The sequence below is a fragment of the Spea bombifrons genome, chromosome 3, assembly GCF_027358695.1.
Source record: "Spea bombifrons isolate aSpeBom1 chromosome 3, aSpeBom1.2.pri, whole genome shotgun sequence".
In the NCBI taxonomy this organism is placed as follows: Eukaryota; Metazoa; Chordata; class Amphibia; order Anura; family Pelobatidae; genus Spea; species Spea bombifrons.
The window spans coordinates 85,031,827-85,059,517 of NC_071089.1; the positions used below are offsets into that span (position 1 = coordinate 85,031,827).

At 38.3% G+C, this 27,691-nt stretch overlaps 1 protein-coding gene across 1 annotated transcript; it reads right to left on the bottom strand.

The window, feature by feature from the left end:
- Positions 1-27,665, bottom strand: LOC128482980 (probable cation-transporting ATPase 13A5). Its single transcript, XM_053459000.1, has 30 exons — positions 27,536-27,665; positions 24,284-24,457; positions 20,924-21,055; positions 20,519-20,589; positions 19,375-19,455; positions 19,146-19,215; positions 17,033-17,167; positions 16,858-16,930; positions 16,352-16,483; positions 15,585-15,755; positions 15,162-15,319; positions 14,805-14,993; positions 14,542-14,603; positions 13,699-13,849; positions 13,320-13,406; positions 12,471-12,627; positions 11,739-11,853; positions 10,961-11,085; positions 10,428-10,591; positions 10,084-10,209; positions 9,132-9,211; positions 8,840-8,882; positions 6,496-6,605; positions 6,277-6,373; positions 6,001-6,073; positions 4,679-4,853; positions 4,286-4,455; positions 2,015-2,103; positions 1,270-1,350; positions 1-329 (listed from the first exon to the last, which is right to left on the bottom strand). Exons 1-30 carry the CDS (start codon positions 27,581-27,583, stop codon positions 78-80), a joined length of 3,591 nt encoding a protein of 1,196 aa, XP_053314975.1. The 5' UTR covers positions 27,584-27,665; the 3' UTR covers positions 1-77.
- Between the last annotated feature and the right edge of the window lie 26 nt (positions 27,666-27,691).

Sequence of the window (27,691 nt, forward strand, 5' to 3'; positions counted from 1 at the left end):
ATATAAATGAAATGGCGATACTAAATATTATTTGATGTTAGCTTAGAACTTGAACAGAATGTGTGTTCAATTGCACCCTATAAATAAATCTGTTCAGTAATCTGTTCTTTGATATCTACCATAGGGATCTGGTGAACAGTTTCATTACAAATCATGAACCTGCCATTCATTGTAGAGACAGACTTGGTTGCATAGTCTGTTTTGTTTAGAGGAGGCCAATTTGGACAATTCTCTAGCATCCGTTGTAGTTTTCTATATTGGCTTTTTGATTTATAGTTAAATATCTTCTTTATTTTCAGCCAGAGCATTCTGTTTTCAATGAATCCTTCCTGCAATGAAAACATAGGATCAGCAATATTTAAGATTGAATAATTCTATAATAGAATAGTATATTTTCCATTTTAAGATACATAGCTGCATGCATACTATATACGGGCACTACCAGCGCTGCTCTCAGGATTTGCAGGGTTTAGGACAAGGAAAATTCATGTCCCCTATGTCCTTAGAAAGGGGCAAGCAGGGCTTCCTCTCTCCCTTGCTCTCCTGGTCTCTATAGGTCAGGAAAAAGTGAAGCGCTGGGCTATCACATATAGAAGACGAAGAAAGGATATAGCAATACAATATGGTAATCCATTTACTGAGCTAAGCTTCTTCTTGCTCTAAGTGTTTGAGCAGGGTCACCCAACCTAAATTGGCTGTCTATGCTAATGCTAAAGATGTCCAGCTTGCCCAATGAAACCCTTTCCTGCATTGACTTTTTTTTTTTCTAATGTCAGGGATGGTGTGATTAAGAGCAAGCCATTCCATTATTTTCCACATGCACTATGATGGCAGTGTTTGTTTAGTATTCTAGCTCAATCTACTAGACCATAAATAGGCATGCACCTGAAAGCATTCAATTATGAAAAAAAAAAAAAAACACTATAAAAAAAGACAAGTAAAACAAAAATGTAGTGGTTGCCCTTTATTAAAAGCATCAGGAAATCTCCCAGTAATAGGGCATATTTCCTATGTTATTATGTGGTATCTACAATAATATTATAAATTCTAGAAATACCAATACCACTTAAAGGGATCTTTGCAATATTTATGTTGTAAGAAGGGAGGTAAGAGGGTTCTAGTATCTAAAATAATTATATATGTCACACATATGGAGAAAAAATATGAAGACACTGGACTTCACTTAAGCACTCTAAAACCTATTTCACCATAATGAATATAGCCCTTAATGTCTAAAATACTTCTGATTAACATTAAAACTGCAATTACCTCCACAGCATATGATACAACAAAATGAACAAGCATTGTAATGAAGATATGGACTCTCCAGGCATATGGTGTGCAAACAAGCTGTGGAATAAAAGTAGAACAAAAATATATTTTTATAATGAACAACAGATTAGTTTAGTCAGTTGCAATTAGGTACAGTGGGGAAGCATAAAAGTACTTTGTACCAATTATCCATATTAAGTTTTTTGTAATTGACAATCAAGAAATGCTGAGCTATTCCTCAAAACTAAGGAGAATTAACATGGAGAAAAGAAGTTCTAGTCAGGTTATGAGAGAAGAGGAGGAAGATGCAGAAGTGGTCAGCAGAGAATGTAGGGAAACATTTAGAGAGTGCGAGAGATAGAGAGAGAGTGAACGAGAATGAAAGTGCGATTGTAAGAGAATGAGGACCCACAAATGCACGTCTAGTAACCAGAGTCACAAAACTATCCCGCTTTAATTCTCACAAGTATTTCCATAATATATATAATACTTTTGAACCATTGCCCCTTTAGTAGAGTACTTAGGTGAGCCGAGTATCACAAGGTGTTTTCAGAAGCATCTGTCATTCTAATAGCCTGGTTGGGTCTATATTTGCCTGGACACTACCTGTATTTCCATGATATAGCCAGGCAATTCGGGCATGGGAAATTTGTAAATATCCCCCCCCCAATACCTTCCCGAATTAATATAATGGATCACGTTATAAAACATTATGGTACAATTACTACTACATATATATTACCTCCATGGCATAGTACACAACTTCAAAATCTGCAAAAAGCAGAAATAAATAGGATGCAACTTGGAAGATTACTAAAAGTAAAAGCCAATCTGCAAAAAATAAAAATAAAGTTTACAAAAGTAAAATGTTTTATTGAGCTTTCCAGTAATCTATTTAAATAAAATACTAAGTAAATATATGTATGCACTGCAAGTATAAACCTTTGTAATACCTTTATTGTAAACCAACAATATGGATTATTTGTAAACCATAACAACTCCATGCTATCCATTTTAATGTTTGAAGATAATTTGTTTAGAAATATATTTAATAGCAACTTAAAACTGTATAAAAATTATAGTGTGTAGCTGATTTATTGGTGATTTTTATGGAACGATGCTTGTTTTGACTATCAAGATGGCTGTGCTGGTGGTACGATATGCAAGCCCAGAGTTCAGTTGAAATTCGGGCTTGCCTTCACTTTTGCATTTGAAGTACTTTACTCTTTTAAGCCTTTGGAATACCCATCTCAGTTGAGAGACAGACTCTAGTGAACCCCCTTAAGAATCAATGGATATAAACAATACTATATAAGTGCTTTACTATGCATTGTTCAAAGCTTTATACGAAGGAGTTACAGCTGCATGTTTCTACTCGCTCTGTGGCCTGATTTTAGCGCCACTGATTGACTGCTTCAAGGTAAGGTAAGGTAAGTGCTCTCATTAAAATCAATGGAAGTACTTTTTTTGCGCATGTGGGTCTTGTGAGGAACAAGACCCACATGCAAAGCTGCAATTCATATGATGTGCTCTGCAAATTCCTCCCATTCATTTGCAAGAAGGACATCATACAACTATTATCTTTCAACTATTATCTCCATTGTGCTGGAGATGATGTGCATATGATGGCTGGAGCTGAAGTTGCTCTAGCTGGATTTGTAGTGTTGACTACCCAGGGGCACTTGGAGGAAGAAGTGGTAGTGACCTAATTGTAAAAGATCTATGCTACTTACAAACACTCTAGCTTGGTCCATGATTTACATCTGATCACTGAAACCTTTGGCAGCTTTTAACCTGTAGGTAGGGGGAGGTCATATTTAACTCTGCCCACTATTCCCCAAGTTCCTAATTTTTCTTACCACTTTCTCAACCTATTAGGTGACCTAGCACACAGGTCGAAAGGAAAAAAGATAAGGACCAAGTATATGGGGAGGGCATATTCTCACGGTCTTTGTATCTACAAGATAAGTAGTTGGGGTTTGGTAATCGTGACCCAAATTCATTTGCGCATGTTACATGTGTGCAAATACTCTAGAGGTGCTTAAGAGATGATTCAATTATATTTCAGTGCAGTCGAGTGAGGCAACATTAGCTTACTATTCAAGTCACTGTTTTTGGGGGGAATTAGCAATAGCAAAAGCTAAAATGTAAAACTAGTAGCTTGAGGTCCACAAATCTCCTCGGATTTTTACTTAACGCAGGGATGTTTCAATTGATATCAGAAAGAACTACTTCACAGAGAGGGTGGTGGGTGAGTTAAATAGCCTCCCAGCAGAAGTGGTAGATTAATTTATACATGCATGGAATAGGTATATTGCTCCAAAATGTAAGAAAAGACCAAAAGACTGATTAAGGTTTGAGTCTTTACTGCAGATAAAACAGGCACCATGGATTGGCCCACTGGGTCTCTTATGCTGTGAAATTGTTTAAGTATCTCCATGAAAAAAATAAATCAAAGTAAAATAAATTTCATGGACAGGCACACGTTTCCATTATAATGGGTATTGGAGTTAAACATACACTTTATGGGTGGGGGAACAAACCACCTTAGGTCATTTTAAAATGTGTACAACACGCGAATGACAATATACTGTTTCAGTGCCTGTAAGGAAATGAAAGTAATTATTGCACTATGCACTTCCTCCTATGCACTTCCTCCTACTCTCCTCTTTCATGACACTTTCTAATCTGCAGCTGCACAATCCCTCACACACTGACTTGCTTCCCCTCTCCTCTCTTGCTCTCCCTCCGAACTCTGTGCTGCTGTAGAGAAAATACTGACAGAGATCAGAGGAGACCACACAACATATGGAGAAGGCGAGTAAGCAGGTGCAGATACAAGGCAGGGGAGTGAGATTTATTTTTGGGAAACAAGACATAGTTTTCAGAATTTCATCTGAACTGAAAAAGGCAGAAAACAATGTGTTGTCTGAAAACAAATGAGCCAAAAAAAGGAACAATTGGTCTGAAATGATTTTGGGGCTCTTCCATACGTTTACATTTTACTACTTACAGTTAGTATACAGAGGCTGTCTAAATGGCTTTCCTTTGCTGAAAACAAATCCAATTGTGATAAGGTTAAATCCTGTTACAGGAAACATGGTAGCGGTTAAAAAGTTCTCAGCAAATCTAGGTTCTCTTGTAGTAACATTTGCTGTAGTGTGGTTTAATGGAAGACAGGCACTGTGGAGCAGAACAACAACAAAAAAAAAAGAAATCAGTTTATGTTCATTTTATTTTTAATCATAGTTTTGGGGGGAAAACAACACCTTGTAGTTACTGTATTTGTATATTTAATTATTACTAATTTGTATACTTGTAAATATTATTTGCACATATAAAACCCGTTAATATGTCTGTTTCCTGATAAGTGTTAATTTATATACAGAAAATGCCATGTAATTACCTGAAGACATCAGTTTCACTATACCATGGCTGCTGCAACAGTAAGACAAATATTGTCGTCTGTGCCATAGCAGTGAAAATAAAATGCAGAAAAACAGATAGTAGAAGAGGAGGCGACAGAAGATGTCCTGATGGTCTATATGGAGCCAGTTTTGGGGCTGGGCCATTTAATCCCACTACAGAGAGAAAAAGAAAGTCAGAAATATTACTGATAGGATTTGGCACTGCATGTAGTAAAATACAAAAGAGATTCACAGATGCTTTGGGTCTATTAACCTGGTGAAAACAATGTTAGATCCTCCTATTTTTATTTATTCCTTTTATATGTAAACCATAACCCTCTCCCTTTGTTGTCTTGGCACCTTTATTCATACCATTCCATCAAGTGTCCTTGTGAGTGATTCTCAAATCATACTTCAGATATCAGAAAAAGGTCATAGCTGGCTTTTGGAGTGCAACATGCCAGAAAGCTTCTCCTTTGAGGCTCTGCTAGAGGCACTGGCTTGCCAGACCTTTCTCTATGGTGAGACAAGCAGTCTCTTGCGCTCCATTCATGCATGCAGAAGGCAGAGCGTTTAGGGTCACGTGACCTCCTGCTGCTCAGACTACAGACATCATGGCTGTGCAAGAGCCAGACCGAGAGGGGCCCTGACTGAAAAGAGACAAATGTGGGTGAAATCTGGGTGCTGGGACAAGTCCTATGAATGCAATCTAGGTGCCAGGGCTGGCCTTTGGGGTGTGCGATAGATGATCTATGCATTATTTATTTGACCTATACCTGCAATGCTGAGTTTGCATGTGATTTTTCAGATCTAAACCTGTAATGCCACGTTTGTGTGTTATTCAGTTTCTCAGTTTCTCTCTCTCTCTCTCTCTCTCTCTCTCTCTATGTATTATTTATTTAATATACACCTGTAAATATATGGTTTACATGTGTTATTCAGTTAATCTACATCTGCTTTATTGGTTTTACATGTGTTAGTCATTTGATCTATTTTGTATATGGGGGTATATGCTACATGGGGAGGAAAAGTGGTGTAGCACAGTGAAGGAGGTGACAAAGGGACTCTGGGCATGATGACCAGGGGTGGCACCACTTCAGGCCGGCCCTATATCCCCCAACAGAACACAAGTGTTTCTTTTTCCCTAAATCCAGTACTGTTTGCGGTCCTTTAAGACTTTTATGCAGCTTGCACAAAAATTATCCACTGCAGCTTTGTGTCTTAGCACTCCATCTAGTTATGGATGGGCCTTTGATCTAGAGTCTAGATCTAGAATTGTTGTTATCATTAACACATTACATATGATAGGGTAGTTACTTACATGTTAAGGCAAATGTAATGTTGATAGCCAAGTCTTGCATAAGGTACTGGTAGTTACCAAGAAGTTTTTGTCTCTAAGAAAGAAAAGCACATTTTAATTACAGAGGATGTAACAATTTGTAACATATTGGCAGAGGCATGGCTGTTTTTTCACTTTTGGGAGTATACAAGGATACCTCAATAGTCTGTGCTGTGCATATTATCACTTGGTAAGTATCTGATTTTTGTACACTGGATCTGCTAAATAAAAAAGTACTATGAAAATCCTTTAACATACCCAAAACAGGAGCACTATGCAAAACAGTCCAATCAGGATAAACATAGTCATAAATTTAAACATCGCGAAGGAAGTGACAAGAGCATTCCGTCCTTCCCTGTGTCAAAAAAACAAAAGCAATTAATTAATTGGTAAAACAAACAGGTAAAAACAATGTTTGCAATGAACACCTTAGTAAAACAAGAGGATAATGGTAAATAGTACAAAATGGACACTTACTTGATTAGCATTGGTACACATTCAATATTCGGAATTTTTGAAGTAAAAGGGGATGCAACAGATGCCTCCAGTTCTGATAAAGAAATTCCAGCGTGAGCCACCTTAAGTGCCTGTAAACAGTTCATCAGTTAGCAGATTACAATAACTTTATATTCTTTTGTTTGCTCAGAAAGCAATAGGAGGAATTGTTCAAGGTTTATTCTAAGTTTTGATGGACACTAAGCAAAAGAGTGGAGATTTCAAGACAAACCGTAGACCTACATGTGCATAGTACGTGAATTCTATTTTAACAAAACTTCAAGGCAAATTCTGCACCTCGGTGAACTGTTTAAGTTAAAACAGTGAAAACTGATAAGCGACTTGTTAATAGAAGAAATTCTATTAAATGTAATTGCTGTAACTCTGTGATACAGTATGCTTGCTTGTGTGGTGGGGAGAGTAACATTTTTGGATTAAGAATAAATACAAAAAATTTTTACAAAAAGATTCTCAGGTTGTTTCCCCATTGAATTAAATGTTTGGCTTGAGTGAGTTTTTTATTTTAACACAACAGCAACGTGAATCTTGAGCCCTGGCTTACTCTCTAGGTCTAAGCTTCCAAGTTAAAACAAGTGACTGAGGAGTTGACAGATGTGAGACATCTGTGGTACCATGTTGAGAAATATCACTCTGTGCACATAACGCCGCCACATGTATTGATGTGACAAGTGTATGCAAGTTGCTTGGAATACTGATAGTCATTGATAACATGGGGATGACTGCACTCCTTACTAAGAAGATGATGCCTGGGGCCAGTGTTGGTGAGGGTGGAGATAGTGAGGAGGAAGATGCAGGCCACAGAGCTGGAAAAGCTGGTTTGGCAAGTACCATAAGTAGGCAACTGCCTTGATCAACTAAACTCTACTCAGGAACAGGGGGAAATGTCTGCTACAGCCCCTGTAATACACTACAGTAGTCAATACAGCTTCTCCAATCCACCCAATAACAGTACATTTTCTCCACTAAAATAAAATATTAATTAACTTGCAGTATAGTAGGTGAGCAATGAGCATTATTCTCAGCCTCTGCTAAGCTAACTCTTATTATCTCACACGCTAACTGTTTTGATACCTCCTATGCATAGATTGATGCACTCTAGTCAAGGGTAAAACAGGCTTCTTTATTATGCATAGCTTCATAACATACAACTGCCATGCTGAGCTGGTTAGCTCCAAACTCCAGTTACTACAACTCACACTGAACTCTCAAGCCCCCCTGCAGGTTGCTTGTATAACATTGCTACACTAACTCTCATCAGTCTGTAACTGCTGCAACTGACAAGTTAAAATGGCATCAGCACACTTATATATCTAATAGTTGTCTCTCTCTTTGTAAATCCTGATTGGTTATAGTGAAAAAAAAGGAAAAAACTCCCTCAAGCACAGCCATAACAATTAATGAGACAACCCTCCTTTTTTTCTGGAGGGTTATTGATACCAATTTACAAAAGTCCCTGCCTATAAACTCCCCACCAGCCCATTCCAAGTCCCCCAACTTGCCTATCAGGAGGGGCAGGGCTTCCTAGTGATCTACTGTATCTGTGAAGCCCTGCCAGATCCTGCACAGAACATATCACATCCGGCGCTTCTGATACAGTCGAGAGGCACCTGCCACGGTTTTACAATGCTAATGCAGACATTTGCCCAGTGGTAGGCCTATTAGAGGGCATGTAATAACATTATACAAATATATATATATATATATATATATATATATATATATATATATATATATATATATATATATATATATATATCAACAATACCAAACACGCTCTGATGACCAGTTCATTAATAGGACTGTGCATAATAATAAAAAGGGGTCATCCATTCAGGACAAAGGAATTTTCATTTAAAAAAACAAACAAAACGAAAGATGTAGAATTCACTAGGAAACACTGTTCAAGGACACCCTGTACTAGTATTACCTACAACGGTGCCAGTGCAATGTCTTGTGTATTCAGCGCAATGGGGAAAATGTTTTTTTTTTTTGCCCCATTGTTAACCTGCCCTTGCTTTTAATGTACTTCCATGGAACATCTACTACATGTATTTGTAACCTTCACATATCAAGTTGGTAGCGATTTGCTGTTAATCACTTTTTTAATTATCACCTGAGATGAGCAAATAATCCTTTATCATATCAATGGTTAGTTCTTATTGCAATTTCAGAAATATGCAAAGAAGCCAATAGACATCCATGTAAATGCAAAGCCTATATACACACACTGAGAACAAAGGGGTGTCAGCATTTTATGATTTGAATCTGATACAAAGATACAAAAAAGTGAATATGCTTTACTTACCCCACAATCATTTGCACCATCTCCACACATTCCAACATAAAAACTAAACGACAAAAACAAGTAATTATTTATCCAAACTGTTTTGGGCATATACACTAGCTCCCCAAGTTGATTTTACACTTTAGTTTTGTCTTTTCTTTGTGAAAGCTGATTGTATACGCTGACACCATGAAGATATTCCTTATACGAATAGATGCATACGCATAAGTCGATAAGATAACGCCTATATGCATTCAGGGTCAAACAAACAGTACATTTACCAATGATACGGTTCATCACACTTTGAACTTACTCTATTTTTTGAAGTTCTTCAATAAGGTTTGATTTTTGCCGTGGTGTCATTCTAGCAAAAATGGTACCATTCAGAAGTATCTTAAAAAGATAATGTTTTTCAATGAAATATGATATACATTCAACATATTTTGGCACATATTCCAAATTCATTAAAAATTGGCAGTTCACACACTTGACGGCTTCAGAAGTATTGTATCACTGTTTACAATAACTTTGCTACGTAACATAATATACATGCTTACATGTTGCTTACAATGTATATTGCTCTGTGCATAGATAGAAAACATTTTTTAAAATGGTTTCTTAATAATAAAAAAATCAACGCAACGCAAAGACTGAAAGTAATTGTTTGAAATAAACAGAGCAAAACAACATCTCTGCTTATCACATATCTTGGCTGTGTTGGAATAAATCATGGCAGCAATATGACTTCCTGTTTTCACATACAATTAAATAGCTCCACCAATAAGAGAACAGTGGCAGAGATGCCTTCCTGCTACCACACACTGGATCAAAGAGGAATTTAGAGAAGCATGCTTCCCAACAGTACCAGTTTTTGCGGACAGTCCCAATTTTCAGCCTGCTTTTTTGTGGTAATCCATCACAGCTCCCATGTGGCCATCTCGCGACACTGGGTTCCATGTTGGGGGCTATTTGGGTAAAAATGTGTGGGTGTACCACTTCTCTCATTAGTTACACCCTTCTACTCCTTTTGCTAGACTCCCATAGAGGTGTCCCAACTTTAACACCTGTAATATTGGGTGTGTATGGATATACTGAGCCTTAAAAAATGCTGTTGACTTTGAATATGTTGCTGCTCTAACTCCTTTATCACTTGCACCACTGGGCTGAGGCATCTCCTTCTGGAGTGAATGCTTTCAAGGTTCTTGAAAATCTCTTGTATGAGCTCCAATAAATACATCTAGTTGTAGCCCCATGTAGATACCTACCTTTGGAAGAAGGTCATAGAAATGTTGCACAATGACTTGGTAGGATTTCCCATTCATTGCAAAGTGAAAGTTTCCACATGTAGTGGGATAAAATAACTGGTCACCTCTACGATCAATATGGATCTTCTATTAAAAAAAAAAAAACAAGCATGTTTTATAATTAGTTCACAGACCTGTAAACAGTGCAGATAGGTACATGTGTCTAGCTTCTGTCAAGTGCATATTGTCTTGTATATGAGATGGAGATTAAAATACAAAAAGTCAGATTTTAAAATATGTACTTTTAAGCAGCACCATAGCTTGTATATTATTCCAGTTGAAACAAAATAAGGAGCAAAACATACTTTTGTTTGAACTCTGCTTGCTTGCATTTCGCACAGAGGTCGCCACGTAATCGATGGTGGTACACCTTCTGTACTTTCAGTAGCTTCTATTAAAATAATCTGTCCATCAGTGGGAATTATGCCGCAATTCTTTCCAACTGTCAGAGCTGTTTGGAGATTATCACCTATAAATATAAAATTTTTGTACACCGTACTGGTAAGTCCTTGAAAATAATACGCACAATAAAGTTGCTGTATAATTTCAAACATTAGAGATATGGTTCTATTTGCGGTATTTTGAAGGATGTATTAACTGTAGCATTAGATAAATTGTTTGTAGAACTATTAAGCTCGAAAACACATCCCATAAGTAATCATGTAACATTTGCTTCATTAAACCTTTGATTTCATGATTCGCATTGTTCAGTTTAAGCAGAACAGCAACATTCAGCTGGAAATCCTTACGATAACAGGTATTTTTCACAGTTCAAACACTTACATCAGTTACTGCATATTTGTTTGGATTCATATAGACTAACAATGCCTTAGTGTACCTGTGACCATTACAGTCCTAATGTTAGCTGTGGTCAGCTCCTGCAGCACTGCACTTGTCTCTGGTTTAAGGCGATTTTCCATGATCAAGAACCCCAGGAATGTTAGGTCACATTCCATATCCTCCCTTCAATGGAAATAACAAAAAACAAATACACCATTATAATGCTAGTTTATACTTTTGAACTCATTTCATCCAGGGTGCAGTGCACTGCAGATTATTCATTGTTCTCAGAACTCAACAGAAACAGTGATAGAAATAAAAAGCGAGTTACCAACCAACAAGGTTACATGCAAAAAACATTTTATATATTAAGTACATGATATCCTTGCATAATTCCCTATAATGAATATAACACATCAATATCTTAAAATTACCAGTTTAATGCCATACTATATATTTGTTTCTAATTTTTATGCTTGTGCTTTTAACATTACTGCACACTTAGTAAACAATTAATCCCAGCACAAGGGCTATATGGGGGTTCATGCTTTAAAACACTGAATGGCGTTTGAGTTGCAGTGAAAACTCACTGCATAGCTAGTAAGTCCTACCGTGCAGACTGCTCACACTAAACACTGTACACGACAATTCTAAATCTTGGAAACACATACTTGTTGCCAAGGCTTTCCACACCTTGCGGGGCATTTACGTTGAGCTTAAAAGTTCCTCTAAATATTGACCTGTGTGACTCTCAGTGATCTTATTATTCTAGATTCACTAGCCAAATATTGTTATAATCCATTATCTTTACTTTTAATTACATTATCAGTATTTACCTTTGTAAGTGTTCCAACTCTTGAAAGTCAATGTCTATTGATCGATAGGCCAGTCCTATCACTCGGAAACCTTGTGTTGTATAGAAGTCAAGTCTCTCCGAAAAATCGTGTGGAACTGATTAGGAAATAGCGCAGTTAGGTTAAGCATAATAAGATATATTATAAAAAAACATTTTGTTGCAGATATGCATTATTAAAGACTGCCCAAATATTATATATATACACATACATACACACAAACATAATAAAAATATACAGCTATTAAATGTTGTGTAAGAAAAGGTGAACACAACAAAAGGTAGCTCTGCCAGTAACTTAGGGCTATTTAAAAAATACTATAACTTGTACCTTGTAGTTTGGGACCTTCTCTAATTCCCCTTCCCTTTTTAGGAGCTCAGAATTTTTGGTATATCATAGAGTTCTATATCCCTATATATGACAGTAATGTGTTATAAATAACTAACTATAAGTGAAAAGTCATATAAAACAAAATTATCCCTCTTTAAAAGGAATGTCAAACTGGAAAACATGCTTACAACTCTCATGCATGTCCAAGCATTGCTCCGTCATCATATGTTGGCTTTATGCTTCTAGTCGTGGCACGATTCAATGGGTAAGCTCATCCCTTGAATGTAGAACGTGGCAGGCTCATTGTTCACTATGGCAAAGGCCTACTAGCAGTCACCTCACATTTCAAACTAATGAGGATCTGTAAATTGGACATAGAAATACCTGTTTCTGGTTTACAATAGCGGACAACCGCCTCTGGAGCTCCCTTTAAATACAGTGTAAGGCCAGGCAGTCCTATAGCTTGTGTGATAACAGACATGCGCTGCACCGTGGAGGAGAAAGGGAACTGATGCAGAATGGAGATTCCTTCCACAGGGACCTAAATTAAAACAGGCCAGTTTATATTACACGGAGGTGATCCATGAAAACCGCTTATATTTAGTATTTTCGTTGAAACATAGAAACTGAGTTTATACATGGATCATAGAGATAAGCAATATCATGAAGTTAGTTCATGTTTAGTATGTGTTTATCTCATTATATATAGCATTGGTTTCAGTTGAAGAAAACTGACTATGCCGGAAAACTACCAAAAATTTTTTTGCTGACATTCACTAAAAATTCAGCCCCCCCCACTCCAAAAAAAATATTTTTGCAGTGATTCTTTTAGTCACCAAGAACAGCTGATATTATTATTTAATCCTACAATATACCTTTTTAATTAAACTTTTTGCGAGTGACCTTAAGAATCCAAGTTAACTTGTGGCTGGTACAATAGTAGCATTCCTTAAACAAGTCCAAGAATTAAAAGAATTGTGTAGTTATTAAAAGCCTTGTACTTTCATAAAATACTTAGAGTTAAGAGTTGAAGAATTTGATTCTTCTTAATCCGCAGGTGTTTAGAGTTGCATACCAATCCAATAAAAATAATAAGCTTTCATTCTACATTGTGCAATAAAAACCTTATATTCGGGTTTGTCACTCAGCTTTCAGCACTATATTACAAACTTGCATTTACAACTAAATTTAAAAAAAAACCCCACACAAACACATATAACTTAAGTGACTTGCCTTATTAGCCTTGAGTCCTGGTTTTACCATTGTACATGAAGCGGATGTTCCATCTTTTTGACTGCACGGGATGTAGCCTTCAAGTTCCTGTTCAAAAATGCCCATTTTAACGTTCCATGAGAAATATCTTTTCAAGACAGTATCACCATATTCATGAAACAAATTTATATCAGCTTCGGGTATAATATTTGTTACTGAAAGGCTTTTATTATATCCAAGGTAATTTATTTATTTTCCTGTGACGTGCAGTTAGAGCTTGTTCTAAAAAAATAAAAATCTTACAGTATTTGTGACAATAGAAGAAATAAAGAAACACTATGCTTTATTTATTAAATATCTGCCTCAACTATAAATGTGTTATTAAATGCAGTTATTTTACCCAGTTTGTTCCTTCAAACATCTTCAATTCCAGAGGATCTCCATGTATTTTACCCTCCAGTATGATGAGTGAATGGCAGCTAGCCATGGCACCAAGCAGATGACCCCAATGCAGGGTGTTGCCAGAAGAAAATTGATGCATTTTCTGAAAACTGGATTAGGAAGGAAGAAAACATGTTGAAAAGGTTAACCCGATAATGTATCTGAAAACAGGGATGCCTTCTAAAGGGCAACTGCTCCTTAGGGTAGAGGCTGTGGTAAAGAGACATGTCTACAAATAGTGGTGGGGAATGAGATAGTTGTACATAGGAATCCCCAAAACACCTTAAATGGTGGTGGGGTGGGTGGAAACGTATCATGTTACTTGCCTCACACATGGAAGTTAAACAGACTGACCAATGTTTAGCAGCTATTGCTTGGGCCCGTAGTCTGGTGATAGATATCTGTGCAGCCACTGGCACAGAGCTCTCCACTAACACTTCCTCCTTTCTGGCCTGAGCACCACCTGCTGGTGCAGAATGCCAGGATATGATGTCATATACAGAAGTCCAGCAGCAGGGCCGGACCAGTCATCTGGCAAACGTTGCCAGACATCACCCCCAGGGGCTACAATGGGAGGCCGCATGTTACACAAGTCATCCCCCATCGGATTATGCCTAGCAGTAGGTGTGTGGGAAGAAGAGGGAGTCCTTACAGCTACAGATGGTCTACGGAGAAGTTTTGGGAGGCACCATTATGTATAAAGATTTGCCACAAATGGCATTGTATCCCATCATCAGAGTGGAGGTCTTAGAAACCCCACGTCAGCATACATAAACAATCTTTAACAGAACATAACACTTACCAACTTCCTTCACATGGAAGAAGCCCATATAAATCTAAGGCGTCTTCGGTCAAAGTGCCTGTCTGGATTAAAATGTATTACATAATTAAGAGCATATAACAAAAAACTTCCATATAATGTCGATAAGAACCATTAACCAGAATTATAAAGCCCAGAAATGTGTGTAATATTACCATCAATTTAAACTCCACAATTACAATACATACAGGTTTCAATATAAATGAAATAAATCTCAATACGTTGTATTACAATGTTAAACTTACCTTATCAAAACAGACCAGATTTAGTTGTCCAGCCATATTAATCCTCTGAGGGCTAATACAAAAAATACCCTTTTTCTTTAGCCTTGTTTGAGCATACAAAAGCCCCAATGTCAAAGCAGCAGGCAGGGCTGCATTCACTGCTGCCGTGATCATCAGCAATGTCATAAGCACCGTGTCATGTACACTGGCCTAAACAGTGGAGAAAAGAATTGCATGTCTTGAGGTTAATATGGGGGAAAACCTCACCTTATACAACATAACTAAGCCAAGTTTTCTCACTGTGCGTCTGTGGATTACCGTATTTTAGCAATGCATATTTCTCTAAATAGAAATGATACATATTGGCAAATGCCTTACCCCATTAATTGAGTAAACAACCGCTGTGTAGGTAGCTGCGGCCAGGGCAATAAATACAAGTACAACGAGAAATCGAAGCGCTTGTTTGTGTAGTTTGACGCTAATAGGCTTGTTGTACAGAATGGCTCTCACAAGGTCACCTTTTGCAGTATTAAATCCTAGGCACAAATACAGATAAAGAAATTAGAAAAGTGACATATTAAGATTAAATCAAATATTCCCAAATCCAACTCATAGGGTTGGGAATAGAAAACAAGACAAGCCATAGTAGCTAGCTTTAATAAACCGATTCAGTTATGCTAAAAGCTACAACAATACCCTTTTACTGTCAGTTCCTAAAGGCACCTGTAATTAGAGGGTTTCATTTCACTACGCACGTGCAATGGTAGATTTGAACTGTATAAATATGGATTGAAACATTACCTGTTTGTAGCACAACTGCTTTGACCAGATCCTTGCCATGTGGCTTTGTCTGGATGAGTTGGGTTCCACAAAATAAGACATGTTTCTTATAGTCATCCCCACAGTGGATTTTCCATGGTACAGAGTTGTCTATGTTAGGTAGAGGGGTCTTTGTCACTGGAATACTCTCTCCTTAAAACCGCAATAATAAAAAGGGTAAAAATTTTCATATTTAATTGTTTGAGATCCTGATGGTGGTATATAAAATGCTAATATACACGCTGCCAATGGTGGACATTCTGTAATCAGTCGTCATGGCTTAAGATATCACTGCTATGCTGATGACACACAACTGTATCTTTCCTTTGTACCAGGAACTAAAGATCCAACATCTCTAATCAACAGATGCTTAGCAAATCTCCTAAAATGGACGGAAACTACTGATCAGAGGAAAGATAACATACCAAATCTAACTAACTTTTGCCCCTAACCCCTTCTTCCCGCCTGCAACCACCCACCCTCAGTTTCTATAGTCTCTCTTTCCTATTCCTCATCCTTCTCCTTTCGTTGAGGTAAGCCCCTTTCCTACCTACCTAAGGGGGCATTTTCGGGGTTTAGGCACCTTTCCAGACCCAGTGGGCATTCCGCACATGTATTACCCCTACCACAAATAAATGATATTATACGCACACACACCTGTAAAGCGCATTGACTCCCACTGGGAGAAAATGCCTGCTCACTATATAACACCACTACAGCAATTTACAATTAAGAGTCAATAGTCATACCTGTTAACATGCCTTCATTTACAGTGCACCCTCCACTAATTAATATGGCATCACAGGGTAAGAAAAGCTTGTTTTCAGACAATACAATGACATCTCCTGGGACCAGTGACTGTGATTCAACTTCTTTGATTTCTGTTCAAATTAAAACATAGGCCGTTATTTAGATGTTGAGGGTAACAAACTATATTGTGGACCTGAAATATAATAACAAAAACAATTACCAAGCAACATGGAGGGTGATAGGAGCTGAAGCCTCCAAAAGAACTCCAATTGGCTTTAGTTTAAGTTTGGTTTCATTATGTAAATCTAAACTTCTAATGTACTAGTGTCCAAATGTGTGTGTGTAGTTGTTAGCATTATATTTTGGGAAATACATCTTTATCAACTAAAACGCAAGATTAAATTATGCAGCCTCTATATTATTTCTAAACAGGCCAATATATTCTTTTGTGTCAAAACATGCTGAAGTATTATCACGTTACCCAACAATATCCCATTAGCGTTACCTCCATTTTTTTGAAGCATAGTAACCATAATACTGTTATACGATTCAGCCATTTTATGTAATTTGATTGATTGCTGAAAAAAGGAAAGATAGAAATGTTATTTCTGCCCAATAAAAACTATAATACGTTAATGTATAATATTCTTAAATTTAAATTCTATAATTATCATACACACCACTCTCAGATTATATACAGTTGCAATTATGGACATCGCTGTCATCAGTAGAATAGCCATGGAGTATTCAAGATAGTTTGTTGCTATCCAAATAGATAAAGAGTAGGCTTGAAAAACATAAAATGGGTTGAAAATCTGGAAAACAAAACAAAAGCAATATCAGTAAGTAAATCCATCATAAAAGTTTTTTTTTGTCTGTTACACCGCTCATTTTTATCCAAGCATTTCAGCTATACATTCTACTAAGTTCCTATTCATGTAAAATGTGCCCTTAGTTACTATATTAGTATGATTTTAGATTTGCCATTCTGAATGGCAATAACTTTAGAATGTGTTCTGTAAATGGCAGGGCTTGACAGTGAAATCTCCTAGTAGGCTGCCTCACCTAGGGCCACGCCAAGCCGAGGGGTTACTTACATTACACAACACCTTATTAACTGGTTATGGTGGGAATCATGAGACCAATGATCTTGTTAAATACTTTTCGGCAATCTACTTTTCCCAGGAATATTATTATCTGTCATACATGTACTAGATCCAATGGTCCCCACTGCAGTCATGTTGCTATCTTGCAGTCTCTTTGCATCACATTCCATAGTCATGGACTGTTTCTATAAAATGGATGATTTCATCCCATGATTTTGGATTGTCTTCCTACTGTATTTTTTTTATTTTTCTTTTTCATATCCATGATATATATTTGACAGAAGGCAACCATTTATGGAGAGCCTATTGCCAAGAAATTGGTATTCAATAAAGTCTAATGGTTATACAAAATGCACAAACAAGACTTTCCACATTCCTCGGCCAACCTATGGATTTCAACCTTTGATATTGTCTGACCAGCTTTGTCCAGCTTCTATTCATGAGACTTCAAAAGCTTAAATCACCATAAAAGGCAGCCCTGTCCAGCTTATTAGCATGGCTCACCATGAATAGTTTAAGACATGAATTTCCTGTACGATGATTGCTTTTAAAAAGCAATGGCCTGTTCTCCCTTTCTATGTTGGTTTACCCTGACACTGTCAGCCTTGCTGTCTGTTCTACCTAAAAACTTCATCCTGCGGTGCAACTAGGGATGGACTGGCCATAGGACATACATGGTAAAGACTTGATGGACTTTTTGGTCCTGGCTATATAGTTCATTTACTGCAATTGATAACTGTGGCGTTTGTGGTCTTAACTTTGGAGTGGAATGCTTAATACAGAAGGTAAAGTTGTTGCCGAATTATGCCTTGGATAATTAAGGTTCAGAATAATATGATAATAATGCAATAATGTTCATTTGTGTAGAATTACTTTTTACTCCCAGATTAAAACGTAACTGCTATACTCAGTGTAACATGATCCAAGTTCCTGAGATTTAAGTCTAAATTCTATCCTCTCATAATCGTATTTGCAGAAAACAAATGCATTTATTGATCAATGCACACCTTGAAAATTCCTCTAGTGGTTTAAATGAGTCACTTAGACCATCAAAAACTTCCTTCATACGAATATCCATCTTTGCCAACCACTTTTACAACGTTTACAACTTAATACTTAAAACATTATAGATATGCTTATTATATGTTTTATAAAAAGTATTTTTAAAAAGAACAACTTACTAGTTATTCTGTCTGGAAATCTGGAACATACCAAGCCCTCCATGATACTGCTCCACCACACATTGTTGCCCTCAGCACAAAATACTCCTGTAGTCAACGTGTACACTCTTCCCATGGGCGAAAGCTCTCCTTGTTCCTCATCATGCTTCCCAATACCGCTGGAACGCACTTTCACCCTCCCTCTCAATATTCAAGAAAAACCTCAAAACCCACTTCAGAGAAGTGTACAACATTTTCAGCTAGAACCCCTTACCTGCCACTACTACTCATACATTCATTTATGGCACAATCTTTCCCTATTTCTCCAAACTCCATTCCCTCTAGATTGTAAGCAGGGTCCTGTTCACCTAATGTGTTTTTTTCCCTTGTTAGAATTATATAAAACATAATACCTCCATCACCACAGCTGTAATAACATTTTTGAATATGTTTTGAATATGTCCCAAATTTTCACTTATATAGCAATTTTCTTTTGACTTTGTTTATTTTCACTTGTAAAAGCTCACCTCCTTAAACAACAGTTTCCAAATGGGAATAATCTTCACTTCAATTTTGTTTAGACCACACATTTGTTTCCTGGGTAAAAATATAGATATCATTAGTTTATAGATAAACAGAAATTGATCAACTGCTTCCAAATGGAAAATCCAACCTTGATAACAGCCACAGAAAAAAATAAAAATATAAAAAAAATAATAAAAAACACAAATTCTGCCCCCCCCCCATTCTTCTTACCTAAGGCTCTGCTCTTCGTTGGATAAGCCTGATCCATATTTGGTGTGAATGTCTGAACAGGAGAGACCTTCATCCAGAATCCTTGAATAACATTACATGTGAATGAGCTTCTCATAGCCGATATGATTAAACTACTTTTTTTTTGGTTTTGTTAAAAAGACAAAAAAAAACAAAACAAAAAACACACAAACATGGCTGTGCTACATGTGTGTTACATACCTCCCAACATTTAACTTTTTTTTTTTTAAATCTCGCAGAACTCGCCGATACAAGCGATTGCACTTTACAATGCTGCACTTGCATTGCCACTTAAAACACGCTTCATTTTTGTCAGCACGGTCATGTATATTAAAAATATCCAACACATTGAATTGAATTCCCATGAGGCTCGGTGAGACATACTACTTTCATGATGCTGACTGAGAGTCATGGGAAGTGCAGCAACAGTAAAGCTGCAGATGCTAGCTGTGAACTAAAATTCCCATGATTCTCAGCCAGCCAGCTGTCCACCATAATGCTAGCTTTTTTTTTTTTTAATTAAAAAAAGGCTAATGTTAGCCTCCCTCCCAGGACCCCTACACACACTTGCCCATAAACACACATATACTGCCTTTCCACACGCATATACACTGGCCTTAGACACACCTGCCCATAAACACACACACACTGCCCTTACACACACACACACACACACATATATATATATATATATATACACTGCCCTTACACACCAGCTAACAAATAACTATACTGCCCTTACACAATCTTACAAACACATACCCTGCCCTTACACCCCTTTCTCCCCACCTCTAACTCCATCCTTTTTCCTCCATCCTGTATCCTGTGGTGGGAGCACGAGGTCTGTCATTTCAGACCTCGCTTTACCGCACCCTCTTCACTACGTCATATCTGAAGTGACAGACCTCGCGCTCCCTAATGTTGAGGCGACTAGAGGGAGATTGTGATTTCCCAACTAGTCTGCAGGCTGCAGCTTAGGTGAGTATGCAGTGGGCAAAACATAGCAGGCTCACAGGTAAATGCATGGGACATCATCATTGTCACTCCAAATCCAATGCTTTGGTACTTTAATAACTACTTTAAAACAAAAATAAACAAATAACACTGTATTATACATTTCACTTACCCTATTTTCCTAAATTGGCTTTCTGAAGCATCCCAAACACAATGTATTTTCTGCACTTTTACACAGCGTATCTACAGCAATTATAACATTTATATCAATCATATTTGTGTACAGTATCATAATTATACAGATTGTTCATTGCAAATAACCATGACAGTAAGAGAACTATGTAAATATGTCTGACAAATATAATGAAAAAAAAATGGCTAGTTAAATGTCATCCTTTCATTCAGTTTTCAATACTACACAATTGGACACATTTACACTATTGCGCTCTGAGGAAGAGTGAAATTCGGGAAGCAGCAGACGGTGGGAAGTACTATTATTATATTTTGCACTTTTATATACGAGTCGGTGGGGATCACAGCTTTTCTACAATACTGCACAAAAAAAAAATATACTTGCCTTGCCTTTGGACTTCATTAAACATTTACTTATAATGGAATTTTGATCAGCAATCACTTGATCAGGCTTTGCTCCTTGTAAGGATGGATAAATAACGGATACCTTCTTTTTAAAGTATTGTTTGTATTCATCCTGCAAATGCATAGACCACATAGAATAAGTACACTGTTTGCTTAACCATGATTCTCTTTTAAAGGACAGATAGAACTTTATTTTGAAACCATCTTTAGATGTATAGCTCCCAGATTATTTTTGGTAAACCTCTGGAACTTTTGAACTTTGGCCCCTGATGACACTGGCTGGGTGGTCATGTGGCCAATTAATCCTGTAGAATCTCTCACCAAAGGGCCTTCTTTAACACAGGGCAAAAGGGGCAGCTGCCTCAGGTCCAGGCACACTGCAGGGGCCCAGTGAAGCTGCTTTTGGAGTAGCTTCTGCCTCTTTTACTTCAAATTGTCACTTGGATGACAGTATACTGGTTCACAAATTTTATTCATTTTATTTTTTCTCTCATTTACCACTACACCTTTCATTATGGTATTGGCAAGGTTCCCTTAGGTCAGGCATGTCCAAACTTTTTTCGAAGAGTGCCAGATTTGATGAAGTGAACATGTGCGAGGGCCGACCATTTTGCCTGACATTTTCTGAACCATTAAAATTAAATGCAAATTAATTTTTTTATGCAAAGTTTATTGAAAACGGCATACCACATCTATCCCTTTCTCACCATCTCCCCTCCCTACCCCCTTCTCATAATCTCCCCTCTCCCTCCCTACCCCCTTCTCACAATCTCCCCTCTTCCTCCCTACCCCTCCTTCTCACAATCCCCCCTCTCCCTCCCTACCCCCCTTCTCACAATTTCCCCTCTCCCTCCCTACCCTCTCCCTCCCTACCCCCCTTCTAACGATCTACCCTCTCCCTCCCTACCCCCCTTCTCACGATCTACCCTCTCCCTCCCTACCCCCCTTCTCACGATCTACCCACTCCCTTCCTACTCCCCTTTGTAGGTCACTTACCGTCAACTCCTGTGTTGGGAGCGTGAGGCGTTTGTCTCGGGTGCCGGCATATGACGACCCGAGACAAACACCTCACGCTTCCAACACTGCACTCTGGGCAGCGCAGAGGCAGGCGGCGGCGGCGGCAGCAACGGCGAGCAGAGGAGTCCTGGATTTCTGTCAGTCAGGGGGGCCCAAGAGGTGCCGAGCGGTCGTTTTCAGCAACCGCTCGGCACCCCTTGGGCCCCACTGACTGGCAGAACTCCAGGGCCCGGTCGCAGTCGCGACCCCGGTAGTTCCACCACTGCCTACAATTTCTTCATCAGATGCCCTTGTGGCTGTGTGTGCCGGCACATACACCAATCCACACACATACACCAATCCACTCTCACTGTATGCTTTCCTACCTTTCCTCTTGTCTCCTTACAGCTCCTTTTCCTGCTCTTCGCTCCTCTTCTTCTTCAGTTCTTCTGTCTTCTTCCGAGGGCACGGGGTTCAGAGGGCACGGACAGCGGTGGGCGCGGCTTCAGTTTTGTGCGCCGGGATCTGACAACAAACCCCGGCGCACAACAGCTGTTGCCGCGCGGATCGCAAGGGAGCGGTATCGGAGGTCTTTAACACACCTCCGGCTCCCTTGAGTGATTTTAAGCCGGGTTCAAGGATCCTTGAACCGGCTTAAAATCACTCAAGGGAGCCGGTGGTCTGTTAAAGACCTCCGATACCGCTCCCTTGCAAGCCTGCTCCTCCAGCGGCGGACATTACTGTCCGTCTCTGGAGGGGTGCCGGCAAGTTGGCACCCCTCTGATGAGCGGCACCCAGTGCGGACCACCCCCCGCTCGGTACGCTACTGGGGGAGGGTTAGATTTCAACCCTCGTCTACAGTCAAACATGAACCCTGTTTAAAGTTACTGTAGACGAGGGTTGAAATCTAACCCTCCCCTACACAATTTCTTCATCAGATGCCCTTGTGGCTGTGTGTGCCAGCGCAGGGAGAAGGAAAGCCCAAATCTCGCGCTTTCCTTCTCCCTGCGCCGGCTGATGACGCCAAGTCCCGTGGCTCACTTGGGGGCCGTATCAGTCCCGCGGGCCGGACTTTGGACATGCCTGCCTTAGGTTCTTACAAATACTAAGGGAAGCTGGCCAATAGGATGAAAGAAACAAATACAAATCTAATAGATCCCTCTTTTTATCCTATTGGGGGAAAATGTGTATTTCGTGGCTTTGCTTTGTATGTCTTGATGTGCATGTAGCTTCCAATCAGCAATGCTTTTGTTGAGAGAATATTTTCTATGGTAATGAACATTAAAATAAAACAACAAAATCGACTTGGTTTGAAGACGCTGGAAGCCATTGTATTTATCAGGAGCTGCTTAGTGTTTAAAAGATAAAAAAACATTATTTCAGAAACATGAATGTATGGTACCATGTAAGCAAAAGTCATCTCACTCCTGATGTAACTAATAACTATATACGTGGAGCATATTGCGATATACCATAATGTAATTTTAATACATTTTTTGTAAAAGGTGTAAATTACCATGTTTTTATTTGGCTATATTTTGGCTTCTCGTCTGGCCTTTTTTAACAATGCAACTGGCTTAATTCAATTTCTTCTATCTGTTCAGCCACAACATCCCTCTAATCCAAAATCCAGTGTAAACTGTGGAGCAGTGTGAATCCAGTGTTGTGAATTCAGTGTGTGCTGCCAGCTGCACCCCGAGACAACTAAAGAAGCAGGAACCAGACAAGAGTCACACAGCCTTCTCTGTGAATTTCAGGAATAGTTGCTTTAAACTTGTGGATTACCTTAAAGGGCCCCAACACACCTGTCCGCCAACTGGTAACCATCAGCCATCAGGGTAAAGCCCGAGTATGGGCCCGCAGGTGGTTTGGGACTGTGTTGGGCCAAGATAGACAGATAGGGTTTCCTCATGGTTTTTTGGAAGTTACAGGGCACAAAATGGAACATGCCTGCTCCCTTTTCCAAACTATGTCTCATTTGGGACTGTTCAGTAGCTCACCAACTGAAAATACCACCACAAAGTATTTATTTTTGGACAGAAGACAACCCTGGGTGTTTCACTAGAAGGATTTGGACACTTACGCAACCAGTTGGTCACCGTTCCTAGGCAAAAGGTGCTGTAACATTAATTTTCCATGTTTTTATTTTAGGATTGTTTGTACAGATTACATGCAACTGCAAAGAAACCCACCAAATGTATTCAGCTCCATTTCCAGATTACAAAAATAGGAGAGATGCAAATCATGAAGAGGGCAGTTAGGAGAACAGAACGAAATATTTATTCCTAATCCAGGGGACATTTTGACAATTTAGAAATATGTTACACAGCTACTAATCACTTACTGTGGTCCGGAACAGTATAACATCAGCTTTATCCAAACTGCATGGGGTACATTTGCACCATACACTTATCTCTGGCTTCCAATAGAACAGGAGTGGAAGAAACCCAAGAGAAAAGATATACCCAATAATACACAAGATCTGTCGCCATCTCTCTGTTCTGTATCCAGTGACATCCTGTGAAAACAAAGAAAAAGAATGGATTCATATTATGACCCAAAAACTAATGACATATAGGCACCATAAGAAACCTATTTTAAATTCAAGTTTATTATATAAAGCAGGAAACTTTCAACCTTGCGGTATTAACTATACATTATTTAGGGCCAGCTCTTAAGTTCAGGCACCCATTATCTGTAGTTAGCAAACTAAAATATTTCTTAACCCACCTGCAGCTCTCAACGTAATTATTTTGTAGCACAGGCTTATATAAATTATAGTGTGTGGAACATTTGGTCTGACCAAGGTCATGTAAGGTGGCATTGTTTGTGGCTGAAATATAACAGTGTCATGTTTTAAACATACCTGGGAACTTTCCGAGTACAGCCCAGAAACTCAAGGTGCAGTGTCACTTCTCGGTGCTTGGTTTTTTGGGTTGCCGGAACAGAGTGAAGCCACTTCATGGGTATTTCAAATGCTGGTGTTTTAGTCCTTACTATACTAGGATTTTTGGGACGATTGAATATTTTTACATGTAACATTTGTTTATTTTGATTAATTTTACTAATCACATTATGATTAGAAAGCTGGGCTCCATTGACTTCCACAGTTGAATGCAGGACCTCTATTCAACCTGCAGGTCTGGAGAGCCCCTTGTGGAAACTTGTTTATTTTTGGTCTAGTGGGTGTTGCCATCTTGCTAGAGGCAAAATCGCAGTGGCGCTTGTGTCCTCTGCCTGGAACAGTGTTTCCTTGGGTGTTTTTAGGGGGTCACAGAATTCCTCGATATCAACCTTCCAAGCATTTTCAAAGAAGGCATCTGCCACCTTATTATATATGGCACATGTGGACACCACAGAGAGGGGCCACACAAGGCCTCTGCTGCAGTGTTTCATCATTGACACATTACAGTTTGCGTGACCTTGAATGCTTTCTAAACTTATTTAATGCCATGACATGCCAGGCCTGTCATTGGTCATTAGATTACCGTTTTTCTGTGACATTCCTGGCACATCATTGGTCGTTTACTGCCTTCTCTCAGATGGCTTAACCCGTTTTCACGCGGAGCAATGTTACAGTTAAAGTCCCTGACAGTCCCAGTAAAGAAGAATGCATATCAAAATGTTGTTACTTTAATCTAAATCAATGAGAGTGCTTTCCATGCATGGTAGTCTACACAAACCCCTGCCCACAGGGTTCACCACATCAGCCCTGACGTTGAATGGAGGTAATTGTATCACATGCATGGAGAGGTGTTTGGCCAATTCAGATTGTGTGCATTAAAGTTCATATGATGGCTTGAGTGTGCCTTTAAAAGGAAATGCAGGAAACAGTCATCCTTGCCTCTTTTATAGTAGGATAAGTTGCAACAAACCAAAATGCACCATCAGCACAGCAGTGACCCCAACCTCTGCCTTGGTTTCTCTTCAGGGCTGAAGTTCCATGAGTGTTTAGTTAGCTTCTTCAGTGCAGGCGTCCAAAACCGCCATATGCGTGTGTGTCTAACCTTTTTTAGTGTTGAAATGCAAAGTGCAGTTAACCTCTTCAATGTTGGAGGTGCAATGTTGCATGTCCGTAGTTCTCCTGAAGAGCCCTGTACATCTTTATGGCATAAAATTCCACCTTTACTAGTTTTTGCAAATTATTTAAAGCATGTTTAAGTTGCATTTCTGGTTTATTTACAATATGTCATACACTATGTAGCCAAGTCATACCACCACTTTTTTTTATCAAGGATTAACATTTTTTTTTCTCAGTACATGATTTCATAAGGACAGCTAATGAATCATCATTGATGAAGTCACTGAATGAACTCAATATGTCAATATGCTGGTTTTACTTATAAACTCAGATGTTTTGTCAACATAACTCAATGCCAGTGAACAAAGATTAACCAAGCATTTCTATTTGAATTTAACATTTGAATTTTTAAATGCTGTTTGTACCAAAGGTGTCATATTTATAATTCTGATTTTATTGATCTGGAATTTTTATTTTCAGGGACTGATTAATCAGTATGGAACTATATGGGTTATATGAAATCTATTTTTGATATCTTGAGGAAAATTATCTAAAAGCCAATAATTTTTACAAGGCATTGATATAGATTCTGTACAGCCTCATCGACAAGCTGATTTTAGAACATTTAAACAAACATTTGAAAGGAAAACATACTGCATCTCTCGGTTATTCTACTGTATACCTCAATGTATTAAACAGATGTCAGACATGGTTATTGAAAACATAAGTTAATAAAAGTTAATACACCTTACATTTTCAGGACTGTGTTACACTGCTTTCCGTCTACTACAGAATGATACCATTGATAAAGCAAGCTTTTCAAAAGCCTGCTTATTCTTACAGTAGGAGTTATGCATTGTTCGCGAGAAAAAAAAAACAAAAAAAAAAACACTGAAGGCAATTTGTGAAAATGGATAAAAAAAAAACAAAAACCTAGCTGTTAGGATTAAACTGATAATCATTAAATCTCTTCTAGATTTACAGGACTGTCATAAACAAAATATTTGTTTTCTGTTAAGATTTCCCTAGGAGAACACTATGCTGTTCTTAAATTTCTCTTAAAGCGGATTAATATTGTTTAGTATGTAAAGCATTAAATGCATGTTATCACATCTGTAACTCTTTCACGGCCAGAGTGTCACTGGGGCTTATTGACTAAGAGAGTTTGCAGTGGTTTCATCTTTCTAGTGTCACTATCTGTTATGAAAGGCCAAAACGGACAGGTTTCTCCAGCAAGAAGGCTGATCTATCCCTGCATAATGCATTGGGTGAATAAGTCTCACTTTTTAAACCATGCATTATATAGGGTCAGCCAAGCAAACACTCACTGGCATAGACCCTTCATAGTGAATAGTGAAGTCAGTTATTTAAAGCCCCAAATCTCACTTTAGTGAATACAATCAGATGTCACAAACAACAGTTTAATGACTAGCAATGCAGTAACACAGGAAATATAGCCTGAATTTTTTGCACAGTTTCATTCAATTAATATCCCAAGAAATCCAAAGTACTTTTCATTGATTACATGGAGTGATAAAACTGGAAATAATGATTAGATTTGGTTAAATTACTCACCATTTCATTATCCTCTCCTTGGTTGAGTAAAGCATATTTTTGTTCCATTTTGCTCTAAGCTCAAAGCCTCAGTAAACCAGCATGGGAATGTATTATGACTTCATAATCTTTCCTGACTAGCAACTTGTTTCTGCTCAGCCACTTTTATTTCAGCTA